Raw genomic sequence first — 21,461 nt, 5'->3', positions numbered from 1 at the left:
TTCACGGGATAAATCGAAGGGTAGGAATACGCAGACCAAGCGCCCACCAGTCCATGAGAGTAGACCATTAACCTTTAGCTAAAGCAATGCAATGGGGTGACATACCCTCGTCAGTGTGCAAAGCCATCACCATTTCTCTTGGAATAACCCTCAGAAAAGCCCGAGAAACCCAGACCGTTGTGGAATCGGATTCCAAGATCTTCGAAGCTGATTCCAGGTCTTTTTGATCAACCGACGAAACGAGATGGCAGTTGGAGTAATCGGCGCTAATTCCAGCCACTTTTTTGCTGCCACGTTTTCTCCCTCGGAGAAGGAGCGAGCTCGTTAATCGCGGGGTGATTATTTTACGAGAAATTAAGAAATAAATAGAGTCGAATAGCAGATGACGATGCAGAATAATTAGGGTCCATTGGCTCGGATCCTGTCACCGGGTTCCGTCGATGCCCTCAACCCGACGCTTTCCTTCCCCCGGCACGTTACATCATAACCGCGGACTATGAAGTATGCTCAGCGTCCCTTTGAAAAATCTGACGTAACGTGCGACAATGGGCCGCGAGGAAACGATCTGCTCGCACTTTCCCTAACAGAGGAAAATCCATTTATTGAAAACTCATTGTGAACTCTCATTCATTTCCGAAGCACATGACAGCGGCGCCTTTGTCAACGGTTTTAATCAAGCCAAGTGCCTATTTTTCCCTCCCGCTGCGTCAAACCTGCGTCGTGAAAAATTTCCTGGCAGCACTTTATTTTAGAGTCTCTTGGCCCCTTTTCTTCACTCGAGAAAATGTCTTCCGGTAAAAGCGTTTTGCAAAGTCTATTTTTCATGACACAAGCAACACTGCGACGAGTGCGTGCGCAGTGACAAGAATTTTCGACGACTGGTGAAAATCCAATACGATAAACAACCTTCCCCTAAGTGCTACCCAGCCCTGTAATCGGAGCAACTGAACCTCGAATAGGCCCATCGCTACGAGAATTTTAAATAACCGCGCTCAATATTTACTCGATTCAGTGTACGCTTTAAATTGAGGATGAAGACAAAGGCACTTATTTCTTTTGCTTCGTTTCATCCCTTCGTTCTCTATTCGTCGACTGCCAACGTGAAAATCATAAGAATATAAGTTGCAGGAGAGATTTTAGGCTGTGAGCAAAACTTCCGGTGGATCGGGCTAAAAAATAATGGTTCTAGCAAAGCGTTGAATTTTTTGGTAATACATCACCCCAAAACCTTGCTCCCCTCACTATTTAACGTTCGACCTCATTTTCTCCGACCCCCTGAGGATTCCGTAATGGTTTCCGTATAAAACTGTCATGAAAAAATAAGGGACTCTCATCCGTCCCTTGAAAAGGTGTTTTTCAGCCACTCCAATAACCAAAAATAAAAAAAAATTACCGGGATCAGACAGAAAAAAGATCGTCAAATTTGTTGCTTGCACCGAGTTGATATTTTGAAAAAAAAAAAAAAAGAGCCAAGAATAAGAAAGTTATTTGGTGTTTCTTCATTTCTGATTCGCAGAAAATCGGAGATCTCGCCCGGCAGCGTATCGGATTCAGCGTTCAATAATCAAAGGTAAATTTAAGTGGCAGAAGCTATAAGATAGCAGGAAACTAGTAAAATTGCCAAAGTAAATTTTAAAAAAATGGAATCTCTTTTCTCTATGATGTATCGCAAGTCTTCACGTATTATTGAGTGTGCCATGACAGCATTTCTTGATTCGACAGAGTCTTTAAGAAGTCATTACCGAACAACAAGCTCACATTGTACTTGGTGAGCAGAGACTTGATCGTGAGCGATGGAAAAATCGACACGCTCCAGGGCGTTCTCCTGGTCGACCCTGAGTTCATACGAGAAAAGAAGGTAAGAGAGATAAATTAAAAAAAAAAAAAAACAAAACAATTGAATTAATAAGAACGAACTCGTGAGAAGCGAAAGTAAAACAAGAGAAGCCGGGCAACAACTTTTCCTGAAACTTGGCCCGTTTCGTCTCTTCCGCTGAAAATTACATGTGCAGATTCTGCAGCCTCGAGGGAACGTTTTTCCGGAGGGTGGACTTTTGTGCAGTAGGATTGGGGAAAATCTTGGTAATAAAAGCCCGCCCTCAAGGCGATCATTTCGAGACAAAACTCTCCTCGCTTCCAACCCCCAAAAATGTGGTTTCGCACGAAGTCGCACGAGTGTTTGATTCGTCATCGATGAGGCTTCCGAACTCCCCAGTGAAATGCACAGTCTCGGGCAATAAGCACGAAATAGCCAATCACCAGGATGAGGCTCTGACATAAAAATATGACGAACATTGAAAGTAATGAAATATCTCGGTCGACAGGTGTACGGCCAGGTGACCTTGACCTTTCGTTATGGGAGGGAGGACGAAGAGGTGATGGGTTTGAAATTCTGCACAGAGGCCATCGTCTACAGAGCGCAGCTTTATCCCCCGTATCCTGGTGCTGATCATCAAGAAGCCACGAGTTCTCTCCAGGTACGTTATTAAATACCTACAGCGATATAGAGCTCAAACTGTTGCACTTGGTGCAGCAATGCTTTCAACCAAAGCTCAATTATTTCTGATACAAGTGTTGACCGCGGCAAGTAATTTCATTTCCCGTTTGAAACACAACGCTGTGAATAATAACCGGAAGTGCTTGATACGTCCGGCAAGATTAACGAGTTGAAAACAGCCATGGAATTTCGACTAATAACGTCAGATTAATGCCGCGGTTGTTCCAACACTTTTACAAAAAATACTTCATTCGTGGCCAACTGATTTTTCGAATTAAGCCAAATCGAAGGAACGGAGAGTGCGCAGAAACTCGGACAAAATCGCGAACGCGAGGAGAATGTCGAACGATTTGATGATGCAACGAAAAAATAGTCTCAATCCTCCGACTGCATGTTGGATGTAGTGAAGCATAGGAACATTAGGGTAGCTTTACCGCCAGGTTCATAAGATTTATAACAAATTTTGTATGCTGCACTTCAACCTTTAATAAAGGGCTGTGTGAAGTTTCAAGGTCGGTTATCGACCTGATTTCAGAGAAATTCATTATTAAAATTGGATGGTTTTCGTGAAAGAATTTCAAAACGGCATACAAAAAGCTAACTTCCGTTTGCTATAAAATGGTATATTTGCATAGAAATCCATGAAATTCTGGAAAAATTGCAATTCATATATTCAATACTTGCAGTAATCCAATACTCCAAAAAAAATGTCCACTTATCGGCCTATTTTTAATAGAATATTGAGTTTAATTTGAACTTCCGGCATTGGATTTCTACGACTCGCTACGACAAAGCGACGTGACAGCGAGGCAGCAGCTGAGTGTAGTCCTAACCTCAATTTGACAGATCGACGAAAAAGACGGAGAGAACCGGTGTTGCCAAAACGTAAACTTTGGGATACTACGCGAGTCGTTGGGCTGGCTATTTTTTTCACTTTTGTAATTCAATGCGAACATTCATTTAAAGGATTACAAATGGAAAATTTGAGTTATTAGAAATATGTTTTTTTCCATATGTCAATAATATTGATTACTCAAGTCTCAAGTATTAGCAGTCGTATGACTAGATTGAAGCGACAGAGTTACTTTAAGCAAAAATTCTAGAATACAGAGCACGCTCCTGATAGTCAGTAGAATAATGACATTAATGAATGTAGGAATTAGAAATACGAGTAACTTTGGAGGTGTCCTAAGAATGAAAATGTATGACTCCAACCTCAAGCATAAATAAATTTAAGAAAAGAGCAAGGACTTAGATAAGTGAAATACCGGAAGAAGGTTGACCGGACGAGGCGTTAGGAGAGACGTTCCACGTACACGATGAATCACTCGGACGATCTACTGAACAAAAATGGTCACGTCGTCGCGATTCTTCCTTGACTCTTAGCGAACCCGCAAAAGAAGTTTCCGCGTTGTTTGCGAAACGTATCAATCGCCTTAGTACAACGGAGCAAAAATTAATCTGAAGCACACTCTTCTTCTCCAAAACAATCAAATCCGCAAAGTATGAACATGGAACTTGGAAAGTTTTCCTACCTGCGTCTCCCCCGATCAGCTATATGGATGTTAAATCGATAACGTTAACAGTGTTTTCCTATACCCTCTCGCCTCCCAATGTACTCAAGAATGACATGATAGCCTTCGAATTTGTCAGGCAAGTATAAGCTGTGGTCAATGCACACAGAGAGCCAACTTAAGGATAAATGCGAGCAGGAAACGTGAGCATGCGGAGGCTTCTGTTGAGCGCAAAGTTTGAATAACTGACAGGAACTGCACCCTGCACCACACGAGCTTGCATTCTCTCCGACTTGGAATTCACCGGTGTTGATAATAGTGAGGCAAGGAAAGTCCGTTTCTAGCTTTTCCAAACTATCCCCGTTGCCAGCACATTTGCGTGAACCACAAAATAACGTTGCCACTGTATCATGAGAAAGTCCAGTGTGCAGTGTAGCTACGGTGGCCATTAACGGAGACAGTTGTGCCGGTTAGATAAAGAACAAAGAGCTTTGGCCAAGTCGGACTTTGTAGCAGTACAAAGTTCGTCGAGTCCAAGTCGGCCAAGTCCCAAGGTTTCGCCCTTGGATAAACAGAGCAGGAAAAAGGGCCACGTTCAAAGTGCATGCTTAAAAAGCGCACATGTAGGATATGGCAAGTTCATTTAATTGACTTCCGCTCGGTTAACAATTCCGACACCGATTGGTCAAAAGCGACACTAAATCGATGCCCACACGAGGACCCCCCGTCGTAGCAAGAATAACATCGTACTAACGAACTTCATCACAGACGTTACAAGCGTACGCAAATGTGTGCACATGTAAAGGTATCCTGACCCTGAACTTTGCTCCTGCTGGCGCGGCCTGAGTTCTCTCGGTACCGAGGAGTTGGAACGATGCCAGCCAAAAATATTGATCGACCGGCGTGTGTGTCTTGCGGTTTGAACTCCATGGAAGTGTGTATCATCGCGAGAACACGGACTTGAGTGACTTTCGGAAAGGACGAAGTTTTGTCGAAACTGACAGGATCAGGTGGTGTCGCGTCTCGGAGGCGGAAAATGCTAGGAGGAAAGAGCTCGAAAGTCGCGTGAAGGAGGGTCAATTTTTGCGATGACCGCTCGCTCTCGAGATAGTTACTTGTTTCAGCTGTTAATAAAAGTTGGAAATGGACAATCTCGTTAACTGGGACAGGAAATGGTCAAGGTCCGAATGACGTTGCGCTGCTTTAATTCCCTGCGGATCTTCCGCGTGCACCGGCAACATTAAAGTACGAACGAGTAACATTGCAGATATGCAAATGTAGAGCATATCTGATCTTATAAGGAAAGAACGAAGGCGAAGTGGGAGAGTGTAAAAATTTATTGATGTCAAGGTAGAACTTCGCGTTCTCGAAAGCTCGTAAAGCATGTCTTATTATCTTGACAATGCCGTATCAAGTCATCGCCGGATCGGCAACCCCATAAAACTTTATATTCGGTAGTTAAGTCAGCTGCTTACGATTCTAGAACGCGATAATCCGGCGCACGCGTATCTCAAAAGAAAGTTGAAAACTTGCCTCTCCTCGGAACGAACACTTACAATGCAGCTCTCGTACAAATTCCTGAGGTTCCAGTATCCAAAGAAAAACTTTAACCTCATCTTCATTCCTTACACTAAATGGCAACGTGGTATAAATTCATAAGGCTTTTGTACGACGAAGAGACGTGACGGGAGATAAATTTGATGAGCGTCGATACGTTAAAACTCTGACGTCAGCTGGTCACGCCGTTTTGACCCTGACCCCGGATTTGACCCAGAGCTGCAACAGAGCCACAGCGAACCCGAATGAATTGCGTGTTATCAGAGTACATTTCTCCCTTGCGACCTGCCAATACACTGCGATTTACGTCCCTACCGGGCTGGGGTGGCGCCATTGTATTGAATTCCCATCAAAGATTAAACGCTACCGAATGGTCATTCGCGCTGCAGAGAATTACTACAAGATGGAGGCCCCCATCCGCAAATCGTCTTCTTCGTCTTGATAATTAGTATCGATGCTTCATCGGATTTTCATAAAATCTCAACTTCTCGAATGAATCACTGCCAAGATGAATCGACGAAGATAAACTGCGACACGAAAATATATGAGTACGAAATATGATTTTAAAACGAGTGAATAAAAGTTAATTTACGCTCCGTTGCTCATAGAAGATTGAAGCCTCTTTTATGACGCTTTGTTACCCATCAAGATCTCTCCCTTGCTTGGGTACGAGTCATCAGGATTAATGTACGCAACGATAGAGCAACCCCGTCTCCCGAGATATATCCTGACAGCCTTCGCCGGAGGATTAAACCGCTACAGAGATAGTGTAAAGTGACGACACATCTTCGGTCGTTGAGTCCTTCGGTCGTGATTTGACCTTGGCCGCGATTGCTTCGGGCACCGCGCATCCCCTGGCGCACTTGTGCGCGCAGTTCTCTTTTATCCATCGACGCACCTGGTATTTGAGTGGAACACTTGCCTACTTTCGCCAGGTCTGCGTATAGGAGCTGCAAACCCCTTTTTTCTCCGCTATCGCCCTGGCCGAAAGACCGTAAACTTTGATCCTCGTGGCCTTGAACTCCCGCCGCGAAGCCCTCGATGGGTGAAAGCTTTCGAACATCGGAGCCCAGTTTCAGGGGAAAGCACCATTTTGCCTCGATAATAAAATTAAAATGAAACAAGATATGTCGCTCTTCCGTGGTGTCACAGCAATATTATGGATGCTGCACAAAATGAGTCAAAGAGACGAGCGACTCTTTCCACGTACAATGTCGTCAGTACTCGTCGGAAGGCTGCACATTTCGCTCACAAACGCTTCAATGTATCTTCCGAAGCACGTTCCATCCATGAATCTATCCAACGTCCTCGGCATAACTAGGCAACAACACAATTTGAGCTCGAGACCCGAGCCCCGAGCATCAAAATAGATGTTCCAGAAGATTCTCAGCGCGTCGTTTCAACCTCGCAGGATCTCTGAACGCTGCGCGCAAGGCTCGTGTTTCTAAGCCACACACGAATTCACAACGAAGCTTGATAGCGAATTTGCGCCATTGTGTCCTCTTGAGGGAGCACGGGCGCTTGCAACGTGAAACACATTAAAGACAATTCACACGTGAGCGCGACTGTACACCTCGGACTATTTGTCCTGGTCCAGAAGATCTAGAATTTATCGCGTGCTGAATGCTTCATAAATATAAACATGCTACCGAGGGCTAACTCGCTCGTGGGCAACTCCACCCCAGCCGGATTAAGGGCGAATTCATTAAGGCTCCTTCTATTGTTGTAACTTTGCTTAGAAAGACTTAGTTCGTCCTGAAATCGAATGTTCCCGGACGACCTCGATACTGGGACGAGCAGCTTGGGTCGTTGATAAGGAACGAAGCAGCAATCCTGATGGAGTGTATTTGTTTACGCAGTACTCAAAAGTTTTCGACGAATATTTGCCTTTCGCTGGACGGCGAGAGCACCGCAGAGCCAAACACAGACACGCGCAAATTATACGATTATTTGTATTCCATTTGACGAGTGGATCGATTACAATTTTAGTCATTAAATGTTTTTCCAATTGGATGAGAACGCGCGGATATCGGAGCCTCAACTAATCCCCGGGCACAGATCCTTCCGCTTTCGTCTATACACAGCAACATCAAGATCGCAGAAACGTAACCTCGGTATTCAATGGGGCTGAGGTTCGCGCGAGTCACGTTTTGCCTTGAAATGCTCCGTTCAGTTGCTGGAAACAAAGGATTCACTCTCCCGCTTTTATCGCCGCCTCGTTTTCAATTTACCAACGTCAAACTGCACAACATTGCACAACTCTAGAGCGTGCTAAATCTAACCAGTATGCAAGTTTGACATTAAGATAGTGAGAATTGTCCGCGATATTCACTTTAGTTTGCTATTCAAACGAAAACGAAAAACGGCGAGGGGCAGACAACAAACGTATCAAACTGATGCCTCGAAAATGAATGAGAGACCGGCTCAATGGTCCGGCTACTGTCCAACGAGAAAAAATCGATTCATCCAGACTGATGAAGCCGATGAAAAGTTATGTATGAACATACGCCAAGATTAAAAATACAAACAAACAAGCGAAATAAAAAACTTCCTTTTCGCAAGACAGTTTGAAAGTGGCATAGAAAAAAAAGACAATTTAATTGTTTATTCAAAAATCGAATGGGTACGACAGATTCTGAATGTACTCGGTTTTAAAAACTTTTCTCAACCTGTCGTGAGAAAGATTCCATTTTATTCCGAGTAAGTTTCCATGTTAACGACGACGCTGAAGTTTCCAACGTTGGAGTCCAACGAAATGAATGAAAACAAAATGATACATCCATCAGTTTTTTGTTTCACGAATCGTAATTGTGTAGATTGAAAAACTACGAAGTATAAATTCGGCAGGAAATAAATTAGAGAATTGCTGGAATTATTGAACAATTTTTTAGATAATTTCGTTGGACTCCAACGTTGGAAACTTCAGCATCATTGTTAACGCGTATACGCATATATTTACATGTGGTTCGGTACCTCGAAGTAACTTTGCCGGCATGTAATGTAGAGCGAAATGTTTCTATTTGTTGAAATAAATGTTCATAGTCCACCTAAAAGCGTATACCGAAAACATGTTTGCGGAAGCTGCATTTCGAAAAATTTGTATTTGGATTTACCGCTGCGAGATCGAACAGTAATTTTTTATCTTTTTTTTTTCTGATGACGAAGCCTTTCAAATATTTTTTCGTAATATTTCATTGAACTCATATTTTTGCTATTGCTTCTGCTCGATTTCGTGTGAAAACATCTTTAGCGAAGTCTATTCTTGTTATCGTAAACAGTTTGGCTCGGTTGAATCGAAATCATTGAGATCTGGAAAGAAAGATATGGAAATGACTTCGAGATGAATTTTGGTGGAGCAAAGTATCGAAGTTGAAACAATTAAAGTCACAATCTGCACCGTCCGTTTCCAGTCTTGTCGTTATTCGAGAGGATCTTTTTGTCACTTTGACGTGGGCGAGCGGTTCTGTTCTTTTGGAAAATGGAGGAAGAGTAAAGTAAAAGAAAAATGAAATAATAGACCGGATTGTATGAGAAGAGAGGAAACATGAATCGATGGAAGAGACACAAACAGAGTATCACGAGAATACAAACAGAATGAAAATAGTTGTTGGTTGACGTGCTCACGAGAAAAAAACTCCTCGAGTCTTCGATCTCTCGAGATATTTCTGAAGAAAAACAAGAAAGGTTCAAGAGCTGCGAAGAAAGCAGAACCACTCTGACCTTTATTCTCGTCGATTGAACCTTTTGGATTTTTTCATCACGTAACGATGCCTTTTTCAGAGTCTTCGCTTTTTTATCGTCATTTAACCTCCCACATTTAAATGTGGTTCCCCATTCGAAAATTGTGTATTTGAACTGCTCCTGCATTATTCTCTTCTCCTTTCTCCGTGTACTCGAAGACTTTTGAAAACCTTATACGTCATCGTTTCTCCCCCATTCATTCCAGCCAACATTCTTCTAATTTTATAAAATCACTGCTCCAGCCGTAAATCAGTTTGAATTATTTTCCTAGCCATTGTCATGACGAAAAATCCAGCATTTATAATATTTCAAAGCTAAGAGACCCTCGAATACGACAAAGTGGAATAAGTCTCAATGAAAAATAATCGGTTTCTTGGTGGAAATAAATTAGAATTCAAGGCTGGAGCAAGGCTTCCCCATAATTAGCAGAATCATATTTCAAAGTTTACTGAGAGGATCCATGCGGCGAGGGATTCCCAACAAGTTAGCATTGCGTAACTACGAACCAACGATGTTCAATTTTGCTCCATAATTTCGTGATGGTAATGAGCTGAATCCTACGCAATGTAGATTTTCTCGCACGAGTGTGAAATTTACGTCAAACCACCTACTAAAGCTGGGTACTGGAATACAAGTGGCGTCGAGGATCGTGCCACTTATATTCACGGTACGATTGCTCACATGCTTCTCTCGAGCAGGAAGAGGAAAATCGTTTGAGAACTCTTGCAACGCCATTATCAATGGCTTTCATTCCGGAGGAGAGTGATAAAAATAATTGATGAATAGAATTCATGCAGCAGATATTCGTCGAAAAACTGTAAGCTGTGAAACTCATTAATACGAAAAGATTGGTCGGTTCGAAGCTCGCTCATTCGGAACAAACGACGCGACTAAATTGCGAGCTTTTCTTTTCGCTTGTCATCTGTTCCGACCGAGCGTGACGTTATTGCGAATAAATCGGTGTCCAGAGTTGTGAAAAGACCGGTTGAAAGATGAAGATTCCTTCGTATCGATGTGAAATTGAGTCTCGACGTTGGTCGAAGCGATATTTTGCAGGGACTTTAAAATCTGAATAGCGGGGAGCCTGCTACTGTATTTTTATAAGGTTTCTCGTGCAAAGCTACGAGCTTATTATTGAAAATGAAAGGAAAGACTCATGGGCCACCATCGCCCCAAAATAAAATGCTCTTTCGTCGCACCTGACAATACGGTAGAATTAATGGAATTATTCAGAGCGCAGAACATCGCTTTTCAAAGGAAACGTCATCAATTCCTCAAACGGTAAGAGAAATTGGGGTACTTCCGACCGCCTAAGGGAAATTGATTAATAACCAACCACACGATGAAATAACAAAATTAATTTGCGATTTATTTTACTCCTCGATATCTTGTTTACAATTTTCGATGTAAATTTTAACAAATAAATTAATAAATTGCTAGATATTCAGCAAAAAAAAAACACTCCGTAAAATTCAGATTTAGCTCGAACCTCGAGGGTAATTTCGGACGGCCCTTGGGCTGAATCTAGATTGCGTTAAAAACTGCTGCACGCACATCGCAAACATATTTCCAACTCGTACTTGCACTTGTGCAACTTCGTAAGTCCACATTTCACCCTCGATTCACATAATCCAGTCTTCGAATGGTGAATTTTCATATCTTTCAAAACGAAACTAACTTTTTTGTTTGCACACCGTTCGCACTGCTGCATTTATGCACTCAACGTCATACGTTGGTGTTTTATTTCATATGTATTTACGGCATTACTGAAATTAAAAAAATCAATCGATGGGGTAAGAGCAGAAAGTTCGGAGTTCCTCTAAACAGCCGTTCGGAATTACCCCAAACTGCGAAATTTCACAAATTAATAAATAATTTAAAAACAGCAGGGTAAGCCCAATTTTGAACTGCGTTAATGATTCTTATACGAAATAAGGATATTAAATTGATTTTTTTAACCTTTAAAGGGCGGGTCTCGTCGAAATATCGACCACTAGTTTGGTCGGGCACTCCACTTGAAAAATTCATCGATATTATGCACAAATTTCGCGTAAAAAAAAGGTCGCTTCCACCATAAAAATCCCCGTCCTTAAAAGGTTAATAACATTGATTACCTTTATCCCGTTCTTTCATCAATTTAATGCACTGTTAAAAAAATGTTTTTCAAACAAGTAACTTTTTTTTAATGCAAATAAATGAATTACTTGTATATTATCTAGTAATTCATTATTGTTTCCATGTAAATATGTTTTTGACATAAATTTAATATTTTTATGAAAACAAATATAAATTTCTTAAAAATAATGGACCGTTAATAGACGAGACTGCACGTTCACTACAAACAATGCGTCAATTTAATTCGGCTGACTAAATAAAAATTTCGACAGAGCTTTCGAATTTTTGCAGCCAAAGTATGTTTTGTTCGAAATGAAAAAAATGTACAATCTTAATTTAGAAAGTAATTTCTTTCTTCTTCCTGGAATACAAATTTTTTCGATTAAAGTTTTTTATTTTTATACCGAAGAGTAATGTGATTGCTGGAATAAAAGTCAATTACTTGTTTCAAGTACGTTGCGTGTTTCCAATGGAAAATATTGCATATTTTTCATGAGTAATTTCCATGTATGTTATCAAAATAAAATATTGCCACCAAAAATATTATTTATTTACCACGAAAATGTATTATTTGCTATTGGCAGCAATTCTGTATTTAATTTAAATAACGGTATTTAGTTTCAAGAACCTTTATTATAACGACTAATCAATAACTGCCAAAAAAATGATTTATTGGACGTAAAAAATTTTTTTATCCAACCCAAATGAAAATATTTTAGTAGCCAATGAATTTCCCTCAAATAATTTGAATTACTTGGAAAAAGAATTTTTTTTTAACAGTGTGTATAGACAAAAATTAGATGAAGATGTACGAAATATTACGATCGGTCTTACCTCGAAGAAAATAAATCACTCCTAGCCTCGAAAAATGTGAGTACACTAAACATCGATAGAGCTGTCGCATGAGTTCAAGTGCGCGAAAATGGGGGTTTCGGAATATAAAGACATTGCGGTGTCCATATTTATCCTGCGTCCGGAATAACCCCACTCTCGCCTACAGGTGTGGCAACCATTTGATCGATTCTCCATTTAAATATCTCGTACGTAAAAAAACGGTGATTAAGATTGACGGGAGCACGAATCACCGCGGATAGGCTGTCGAAGAGTTTCAACTCGAGTTTGAATTTTAGTAGAACAAGAATCGGGGTAAGTCGGTCGAAAACGATCGGAAACGGTGGATCACTCGCTATGAACAAAAGTAATTTGATTTCGTGCCAGAAAACGAATTCGCGAAGCTACCAAATTCTGGGAGAATCGCATCTCCAACGAAGTAACACTTTTGCATTTTTCTTAAAAACGTTCAATTCGTTAATCGTACAGTTCCAATGAAAATCGAATGTGCACGAGAGATAAACAAAACCGGCGATCGAGAGGATCTCGCAAGCATTCGGTGACAGCTGCACAGATATTTCATCAAGCCGATTTTTCAAAGGTACTAAATCATTAATCACCTTCGCCATCTCGATGTCCCGTGAAACGTTCGGCTCAACGGAAATCGTCGGTTGTTAATTCACCATGTGCGTTATAAATCCTACGACGATCGATTAGTTCACGATGAATATTCATCGACTGAACGCTTTAACGATAGACTCTCGTAGCTCAAATGCGTGCAGGCGATTAAGTTGATCGAGTGATAGATTCATAAACCTGAATCTCATCAAACGGCTGCTCGTCATTAGCAGTAATAATTCCTCATTTAACAACACTTTCATTGGTGAGCACGAGAACGATTGCGCAACGAAAGTAGTGTCAAAAAATAGTATTTGAAGTTGCGTCGTTTCGAAAAACGGTATAAAAGCATCGAAAGTTTCCAGAAAGCTGCGAGTGACAGAGAAAAATCGAAATATCTAGCGACGTCTATTTCACGCAGAGAACAAATCGAAAACCATCCACTCAACCATTCAAGTTCACTCTTCAGTCGAGAAAGGCAGCGGCAGCGTGTCGGCGCCAGTATTAAAACGATGGTTTTCAAACGACAAAGGCAAAACGTGAAGCGTATCCGTGCTCGAGATCCAGCGATTTTTCTTCACTTCTGAGCTTCATTCAGTCGACGCCATGGGATCACAGACTTACAGTAGATTTGACCGAAGCATTCCACTTCCGAGTGAATTCAACTGACGAAGTTTTTCTACTCGTGAACGAGAGCAAAATATTAAACGCTCCTTTCGGAGATTCCGCATTGAAGTAGCGAATCGGTGAATGTATCGCGAGAAACGTCCGCGTTTGGTTATTGAAAAATGTGCTCGCGAGTGTGGAGCAGCCCAGGAAGGAGAAATGGCTCGAAAAGAATGAACCGGATGAGCGAGAGTGCGGAAAATCTTTCCGTTTCTTCTCTTCGGTCGGAGATAAATCTCGCGTGATGTGTGCTCACGAACGGCAAATCCGAAGTATCCGTCAGAACAGGGGTTCGCCGCGCGACGGAGCGAAGTCCCTTCACTCTTAATACATCGAATGAATCAGCCAGTGGATTCGCATGCGGGGATATATAAAGAGAATTGAGCGCTCTATAGAAAAAGTGAAATGTGCCTGCGATGAAAAGCGGCTGCGAGGACGGTAATTAACGAGATTGTAAACCGTGTCCGAAGCAAGAGTTTCCGTGCTCCTCGGTCCTTCAAAACTGTCGTTAATTCCGGAGCGAGGATCTGCGCATGGTCAAAATAATCTGGACAACCGACTGAAAAATTAAGTGGAAGTAAGAAAATAATTTTTTCAGAACGAATCGTTGCTCGTGTAAATGTAAAAAACAGAGAAGCAACGAAAAGAACGAATTCGTTGAATTACCCCGCGAAAAAAACATCAGCTGGAACTGCCACATTCTTCAACGAGAAGGAAAAAGGGGGAAAGTATCGGCTGAAATGGCAGCTGCTGCTTACGTCACAAAGATTCGAAGATACCTACTCCAAAACTCCCTGCTTACGTATTCCTAGCTTTTTTCTCCCCTTTTATCCTCTAACCATGTTCGTGTATCTTCGCAATAATACAAACCGATGTGTCTCCCTCTTACATCAGGATCAGGCTTGAGATTTGGAATCAGATAGAGAACTGATAGCTCGTCCGTATGGCATCAAATATACATACGAACTATGTAAATATGTACGCACCGGACGCACATACGTTCCAGCGAAATTCTCTTTATTTTTATGGCTCGTCCCTGAAGCTATTCGAGTCGATGAAGCTTGGCTTATCATTTTACGTGACACCATCATGGAATTCCAATTATTTTCCCTTATATCCGAACGTGATAGCGCGTGTAGCGGCTCTTTCGTTTTGTATATAGTGAGGAATACATTATTTTTCGAAAATTTTCAAAGTATTTAGCCACAGATTACAAACAGCATAGTATTTTTTGAATTTTCCTATTTCTCGTCCCTCGAACTCTCAGCAACTTTATGGGGAGCAAAAAGTGATGCTTGTAAGAACTATATTTCGTTTCGTTTTCGAGTCTTATTCATCATCACTCACTCAGCACTCACTGATAAGTGAAAATGTATCGTAGATCACAAATTTTCACTCTCAGCATAGTAAATTCTATAATAAATACACGTCTGACATTTTACCATGGATATAGTTTTTTTTCAGAGTTGCCCGATTAACAATATAAACATTTGAAGTGACTGAAAAGATTTTTTACTGTGCTTACAGAGAAAAAGACTCTTGAGTCTTTTGAATATAAAAAGTATGGCTGTTGGTTTTTTTACTATGGTGGATAGAACAATTCTTATTACTGCTCTTCGAATAAATATGCTGCAATCCAGTACGTATGTACTGTCCCTGAGTTACTATATTCCTAGTACTTTACTCTAGAATTTTCGGCCTCGTTTTCTTCGTGTATGAAATTCGCATCTCTTCGTGGGGGGGGGGGGGGGGGGGGGGATAACGGAACGTGAATTTTGATTCGCGATTCACTTCTCTTCTCCATAATTCCCCTGTTTTATCGAGATTCCTGCGATTCGCCGCTCATATTCGCGTTCGAAAGCCCCAAAGTGTTGAAAAAAAAATGTCAGTGCGCATTCCGCAGCGATGCAATGGATATTTGAAAGTAAAAATAAATTGATGCGATATTCGCGATTGAAAATATTAGAGATTCCATTCAACGATCGAATTCATCGATTGAAATTTATTACCGGGGTGAGACGAAGCATTGAAAAAGTGGGTTAAACGCTCGGCTCGTTCGTCGGGGCCGGCGAGATGAAAATGTATGTCGGGGAGATAAGTCTTGGGAGATAGTAATTCTAAACTGCGGGGATCAAACCTCGAAGAGCCTTCGGGAAAGCAACCTTGTCCACGAGGGTAAGCACGAAGATTGGAGGCATTATTTGATACGGAAAATTCGAGCTTAAATTGAAGTATATCTCGAGAAAAAAAAAAAAAAAGAAGAAGAAAAAAAAACTTTTTATATTACAGAGAGGATCGTACGATTTTTTCCAGAATTAACGTCCGAAATAAACTTTATCTCAAAGTTACAACAACTTTATGAGCTCTTTGAAGAAAAAAGGGCCTTCCTAGTCATTCTATTCCACTGCGTTATACCACTTTAAACAATTTCCTATAGCGCGGCAATAGAGAATGTAAAGAAAGCGCCTAGTCTCGCTGAAAACGAGCGACGGACGCGTGTATTATACGAGAGTAATAAATCGAACTTGGACGTATCAAAGGAGTGGAGAAAAGCACAAAGAGAAGCCGTATCAAAATTATCATTTGTACACACGTTATGTGTATCGTTGTGATAAAAATAGCAGCTTTGGGAACTGTCATTCAATGCTGGGGCATCGCGTCAGGAGTAACAGAAGGAAAACTTGTTATGCTAACGACTTCCTTTGTGCATCCGATGAATGGAGAAAGGGATCGATGCGTCTGGTGGATTTATTTTTGTTATCGTTCCTCTGTATTCACAGCGATAATATCGAAAATTGATTTTATGTAGTTTTTCAATAATCGCACGAATCCTCGGAAAATTCTATCAAAATATGGTGTTTGAAGCAAAACAATTTATTTTTTCTACTCACAACGAATTTTTTCAGTTGGCCAACTCAACGGTACCGAAAACTCTCATCGATCGTTGTTCTTACTGTTGTTTTCATTAGCAAGCTCTGATGCGACGATTAGGACCGAACGCTCATGCATTTACGATGGAAATTTCGTCCGTGGTACCGCCGTCGGTTCGATTACTTCCCGCTAAGGAATACAATGGCGCACCGATCGGTACGAGCTACGATGTCAAAGCTTACGTAGGTAAGATTGGCAATGTAATTCGAGCGGCTTGAGCGGTAATTACACAAAATTCATTAACGCTAGCGGAGCTTTCTACGCGGGCTGGGGTTATCAGGGGTCCTCGGAAAATTTTAACCCGCGCGTTTTTGTGTTCGAAGAGTTTGCTACTGTTTGAAAAAGATTTGAGCGATTCGCGAGGCTTTAATTTGGGGAAAATGTGCTCGGTAAAGTGCGCAGAATGCGGCGGCTTCGTTGCCATTATTTTTTCGGCGAGGCGTGCGCGCCTTCGAAGTTTTTGTGTGCGCATAGGTTTAGAACGAGAGGATTTAGTTTTTATCCAACTCCGTGAAAACCTTATTTATTTTTCAAAAGAACGTGGGCCGCGGAGAATGATGAACGAAGAAGATATTTATCCAACGAGCTTACACGAAATGGGAGAGTCAGCTGGAGGGATTGGCTCGTAACACGCGAACGAAAAGCATAAAGGCATTATGGGATAACGAGGAACTTTGGAAATTCGTTTTTTCGATGGGCAAAAGGAGCAGGAGGGCTGCTACGAAGCAACCTGCTGCTTCACGATGGTTTTTCAGTTTTTTTTTCACCGAGTCTAGACCGTACGTTCCCTCCGTCGATGCAATGCGCTGCTCCAACGCTTTCAATATTCACTTTTTCTCTTACGCGTGCTCACTCGAGTTTTATAGTCAAGTAGGTTTTTTAAAATCTTTCGAATAGCATCGCCTCATATATTCGTTATTACATACAGAAAGGCGCGGATGTTACTTTTTGTGCAAACATAGTACTAAATGAAATTCATTATTATTCTCGGTTCCTGCGTTTTATTGGTTTTTAAAGGGAGTAAATTGTTCGGCGAACTTTCGCTGGAAAAACTCTAATTCCGTCAACATACTTTCAAATAGTTTGACGCGAAATTTTAATTGGCAGTCGAGCGCATTAATAGCCAATTAGCGAACTGAAAAGCACCTTCATTTTCGTCAGTGTTTGTTTTCAAACTTCAGCAATTATGTCGACTTTTTTTTACGTAACAAACCCGTTTGAAAGCGTTTGACTGCAACGACGATCGAAGCTGTAAAAAAATCTGGTTGAAAATCATTTTCATTCGCATCAGTAATTATTTACTGACCTTGAGGGAATAAATTTTCGTCGAATACTTTGAAGAGCTTTCCCGAAAGGAGCATTTTCTGCTTATCGTTTTTTCACAATCTTTTATTCAAAATTTCCGTTCGCTCCTTTCCCTGAACGAGACAGGATCGTGTTAAAAACATCGATCAGCTCGTTTGCAAAGAATGTTCGAGCGTCGATGTCACAACAAATAAAAGCAATAATATCTCACGTCAAAGTGCTGAAGACAAAAGATTCCGACCCGGTTCAGTGGCGTCTCGCGTGAGGAGTTTGAGGCACCATTTTTTGTGGGGTTCCAAAGGGTGGGGGACACGTTGATAACATAATTGATGTGTACCCACATGCGAAAGTGGGCGTAAGAACGATGGGTCTGGTCCGATGAGAAGGTTGTGCGTATATAGCGACACCGGATCACCAAAAAATAATGAGTAATTTAATCAGACGAAAGTGTACCTCGCCCATTTCAGTTGATTTTAATAGAAACGAGATCCATTCACAAAGCATCAAATTATGTCGAATCGAATTGGAGCTTTTCAATGCGAAACCAAGGGATAAAAGTGACAAACAAAAGAAGAGGGTGAAGCCAAAATTTCACAATGTTTCCATGCCCTGCGGATGATCTAATTATACCGAATCCCTCGCAGTTGCACAATTTCCAGTCACGAGCTGAGCCTCGCTGGGGAAAAGGGAAATTATTATGAAAATATCTCGAGCTCGATTCCGGTGTTAGTTTTTTTATAGCCGTTGGAAGAGCAGGCAAATAATTGGACAGAAACATGGACTGACGCAGTTCGATGAGATCCGCTCTCCGATTGTTCCATCCCCTCTCCCTCCTTCGTGCCGCACACGATTGCTAATCCGAAATTCATCTCTATTGCAACCGATTCTAGCGGAAAGAGTGGACGAGAAATTGCACAGAAACACGACAGTGAGAATGGGCATCAGGGTGATACAGAGAACGAATCCTCCTCCTGCGCCAGCCAACACTCTGTACACAGTACAACCCCAAGCTTCCAATCGCCAAGAATGCACCATCGTGCAAACCACCCGGATAATGGATGCTGAAAACGAGATCGAGGAACACCCACGTAAGTTAATTCTTATCACGAAAACACGAATATTCGGTTTTGTGGCAATTCCAAAAGCGGCATTCAACCGTTCCGATTATTTCGATCAATGACACATTTTTCTTATTGTTGATCGTTCCCAAAAGTTTTACGAGATGGAAGAAAAAGTGCTTTGTCACCTGAAGCTTTCAAAAAAATGAGCAAAAGAACATTCTTCGAATTTTCAATCCATTACAATTCGTTGTACTGTCAAAAATCATCAAATTAAAAGAAACATCCTTTGCACACTAACAAAATAGTTTGATGCAATCTATTTCATAAAATACTCAAAATAAAACTTTCGTTTAAAACCATTCGATTGCTGGAAGCGTTTATTGAATTATATTGGAAAAAAAACCCGATGATTGAATCACCCAAACAATCTGGAGACCCGGGGATGTTGTTGAATCAACGCGAAATAAGTTTCGTTTAGCAAATTTAGAGAAATAAATGAATTTTTTATTGAATTAAGGCCTTATATACACTTGCAGCGGGCGAAAATTTACTTGATTTTTTTCGACAAGAAAATAAATGTTTACTGAAAAACTCCGAACGACATTCATTAGTACATATGTTGATGTACTCTTACAATCTTTTTCATCAAAAAATTTCTCAAAATGGCGCAACTCCAGCTGTATTCCAGTAGCACTTTTTTTTGAGCATCACTTTCGGTGGGCAAGATAACTAAAAAACTACTAATCCTATCCATATCAAATTCATACTAATTATTTATTATAACAATAGCTTGGGCCTGAACGAAAGATATGTTGAAATTTTGATTTAAAAAAATGGCAACAGTTTTAACAAAAAATGCATTTTTGAGGTGCTAAATTTTCGGTTTTTTCGTTACAATTTTTTTTTTCCAACAAAATTCAAAATCCTTCGTCCAGGCCCTAGACATTGGTATAATAAATAAGTGGTATAAACTTCGTATGGATCGGATTAATAGTTTTTTAGTAATCGTGCCCACCGCAAAGATACTATTTTTCGAAAAAAACGATTCTGAGATAATCGTGTTTACAAATTCAAGTATTAGACGATCGCGAATCTAGCTACGAATCTAATGCTCCAATATTTATGAAATTTGGTAAGGATATTCTTCAGACATTGTACTTGAAGAATATCTGATAAAAAAATGTTCGATTTTAACGCCCATCACAAGTCTATATAAGCACAGCTCCAGATTTCAGTGTAGAGTTAAATTAAGTTTTATTGAATCAAATAACAACACGATGGACGTAATCCCGGTGTGAAATTGGTGGTCTTCGAGTATGAATTCTCGCGGGTATATGCACGAGAATAAACGTGTAATCTCAAAAGAAGACTGTCCTCGGGTTCCCAACAATGGTAACACGTTAATCCAAGCACGTGGATGTAAATTTGTGAGGGAAGGAATTAACTCGACAGTTTATACGAAACCTTTCAGAGCCGGTGGCACCTAACGCTGCAATGGAAAAGCCATTTCTACTTAGCGGGGGATCAGTCAGACTCGAGGCACGTCTAGACCGGGCAATTTACGCACACGGTGATACGATAACGGTCCACGTCAGCGTCACGAACGATAGTCATAAATCCGTCAAAAGATTGCAGGTATGTGCGGAGAAAAGACATTGATAAACATTGAAATTAATGATACGGATGCGAGGATGAATCGATAAAACTTTGGGGTCGTTCGAAACCGTTTCACTCGCGATTCTCCTTCGTTTTTAATGAAACTTCTGAAACCTTGGATTTCAATCTGATTGACAAAAGCTCACGTTCAAAGTTTAAACCTATTCGAACTTGACCGTAAATCGACCCAAGATCTGCAATTCAATGCGTATTAGCAACTCGATCAGAGTTCGAACTCTACGGAAAAGAGGACCGATTGGCAAGTAGCTCAGAATTAAATTACTGAGCCAATGTCAAAGTGATCGAGCACGTACCGAAATTTTCCCCAGAGCTATCTCCACCCAAGCCCCTTGTCGATTCAACCGAGACTGTTGAAAACTTCCGTATCTAGAGAGAGAGAGAGAGAGCCCCCAAAACAGAAGAAACGTTTTCAAGTATTCACGAAGATTCAAGTGGCTCTCGTGCCGCGTGAACATCGATCCGAAAATTTTTCTCGTAACCTTCTCTCATTTCAACTCGATTTCCCTCGACCTCGATGGAACAACTTCGTCACATGACCCGAGGCTGTTCAAAATTACGCACTTTTGCGACGACCTTATTTTTTCATCTCGCGTGGCGAAACGAACATAAACTCGTTCGATCGTTCATTTGGAAGGCGGCTCGATGAAATATCACGGGAGCATATGAAGGACGTGTTCGCTAAGACCGCTCAACAATGAGAAATCGAGCATAAAATGAGTCTCGAAGAATTTTTCTGATTCCCACCTTGATATCATGGTAATGGGGCTGAAGTAGTTTCGTGGCGAAAGAAGCACCCCTGCGATCACAAGTCGCCGAATTTTCTGGGTTAAGATTGATCTCTTCCGGCTATCCACACGTTTCACGATACTTTCAACTGGGGAATAAAGGTCTAGAAGGATCGAAGGAATTTGCTATTCGTGGAGAGTGCTTTGGTCAGAGATTACCACG

General features: G+C 41.1%; 2 protein-coding genes across 2 annotated transcripts in view; one reads left to right on the top strand and one right to left on the bottom strand.

Moving 5' to 3' along the window:
- The window catches only part of LOC122410765 (14 kDa phosphohistidine phosphatase-like), a 56,070-nt gene that overhangs the window by 28,023 nt on the left and 6,586 nt on the right, over positions 1 to 21,461 (bottom strand). The window lies entirely within an intron of this gene.
- LOC122410764 (phosrestin-2-like) overlaps positions 1 to 21,461 on the top strand; it is a 40,342-nt gene that overhangs the window by 14,472 nt on the left and 4,409 nt on the right. The window contains exons 3-8 of the mRNA XM_043419170.1: positions 1,517 to 1,570; positions 1,723 to 1,858; positions 2,325 to 2,477; positions 16,509 to 16,656; positions 18,666 to 18,863; positions 20,308 to 20,471. Of these exons, the coding sequence (XP_043275105.1) occupies positions 1,517 to 1,570; positions 1,723 to 1,858; positions 2,325 to 2,477; positions 16,509 to 16,656; positions 18,666 to 18,863; positions 20,308 to 20,471 (853 nt within the window). The remainder of the gene's footprint in view (positions 1 to 1,516; positions 1,571 to 1,722; positions 1,859 to 2,324; positions 2,478 to 16,508; positions 16,657 to 18,665; positions 18,864 to 20,307; positions 20,472 to 21,461) is intronic.

The sequence above is a fragment of the Venturia canescens genome, chromosome 5, assembly GCF_019457755.1.
Source record: "Venturia canescens isolate UGA chromosome 5, ASM1945775v1, whole genome shotgun sequence".
NCBI lineage: Eukaryota > Metazoa > Arthropoda > Insecta > Hymenoptera > Ichneumonidae > Venturia > Venturia canescens.
This window is presented reverse-complemented; position numbering and strand designations above follow the sequence as displayed.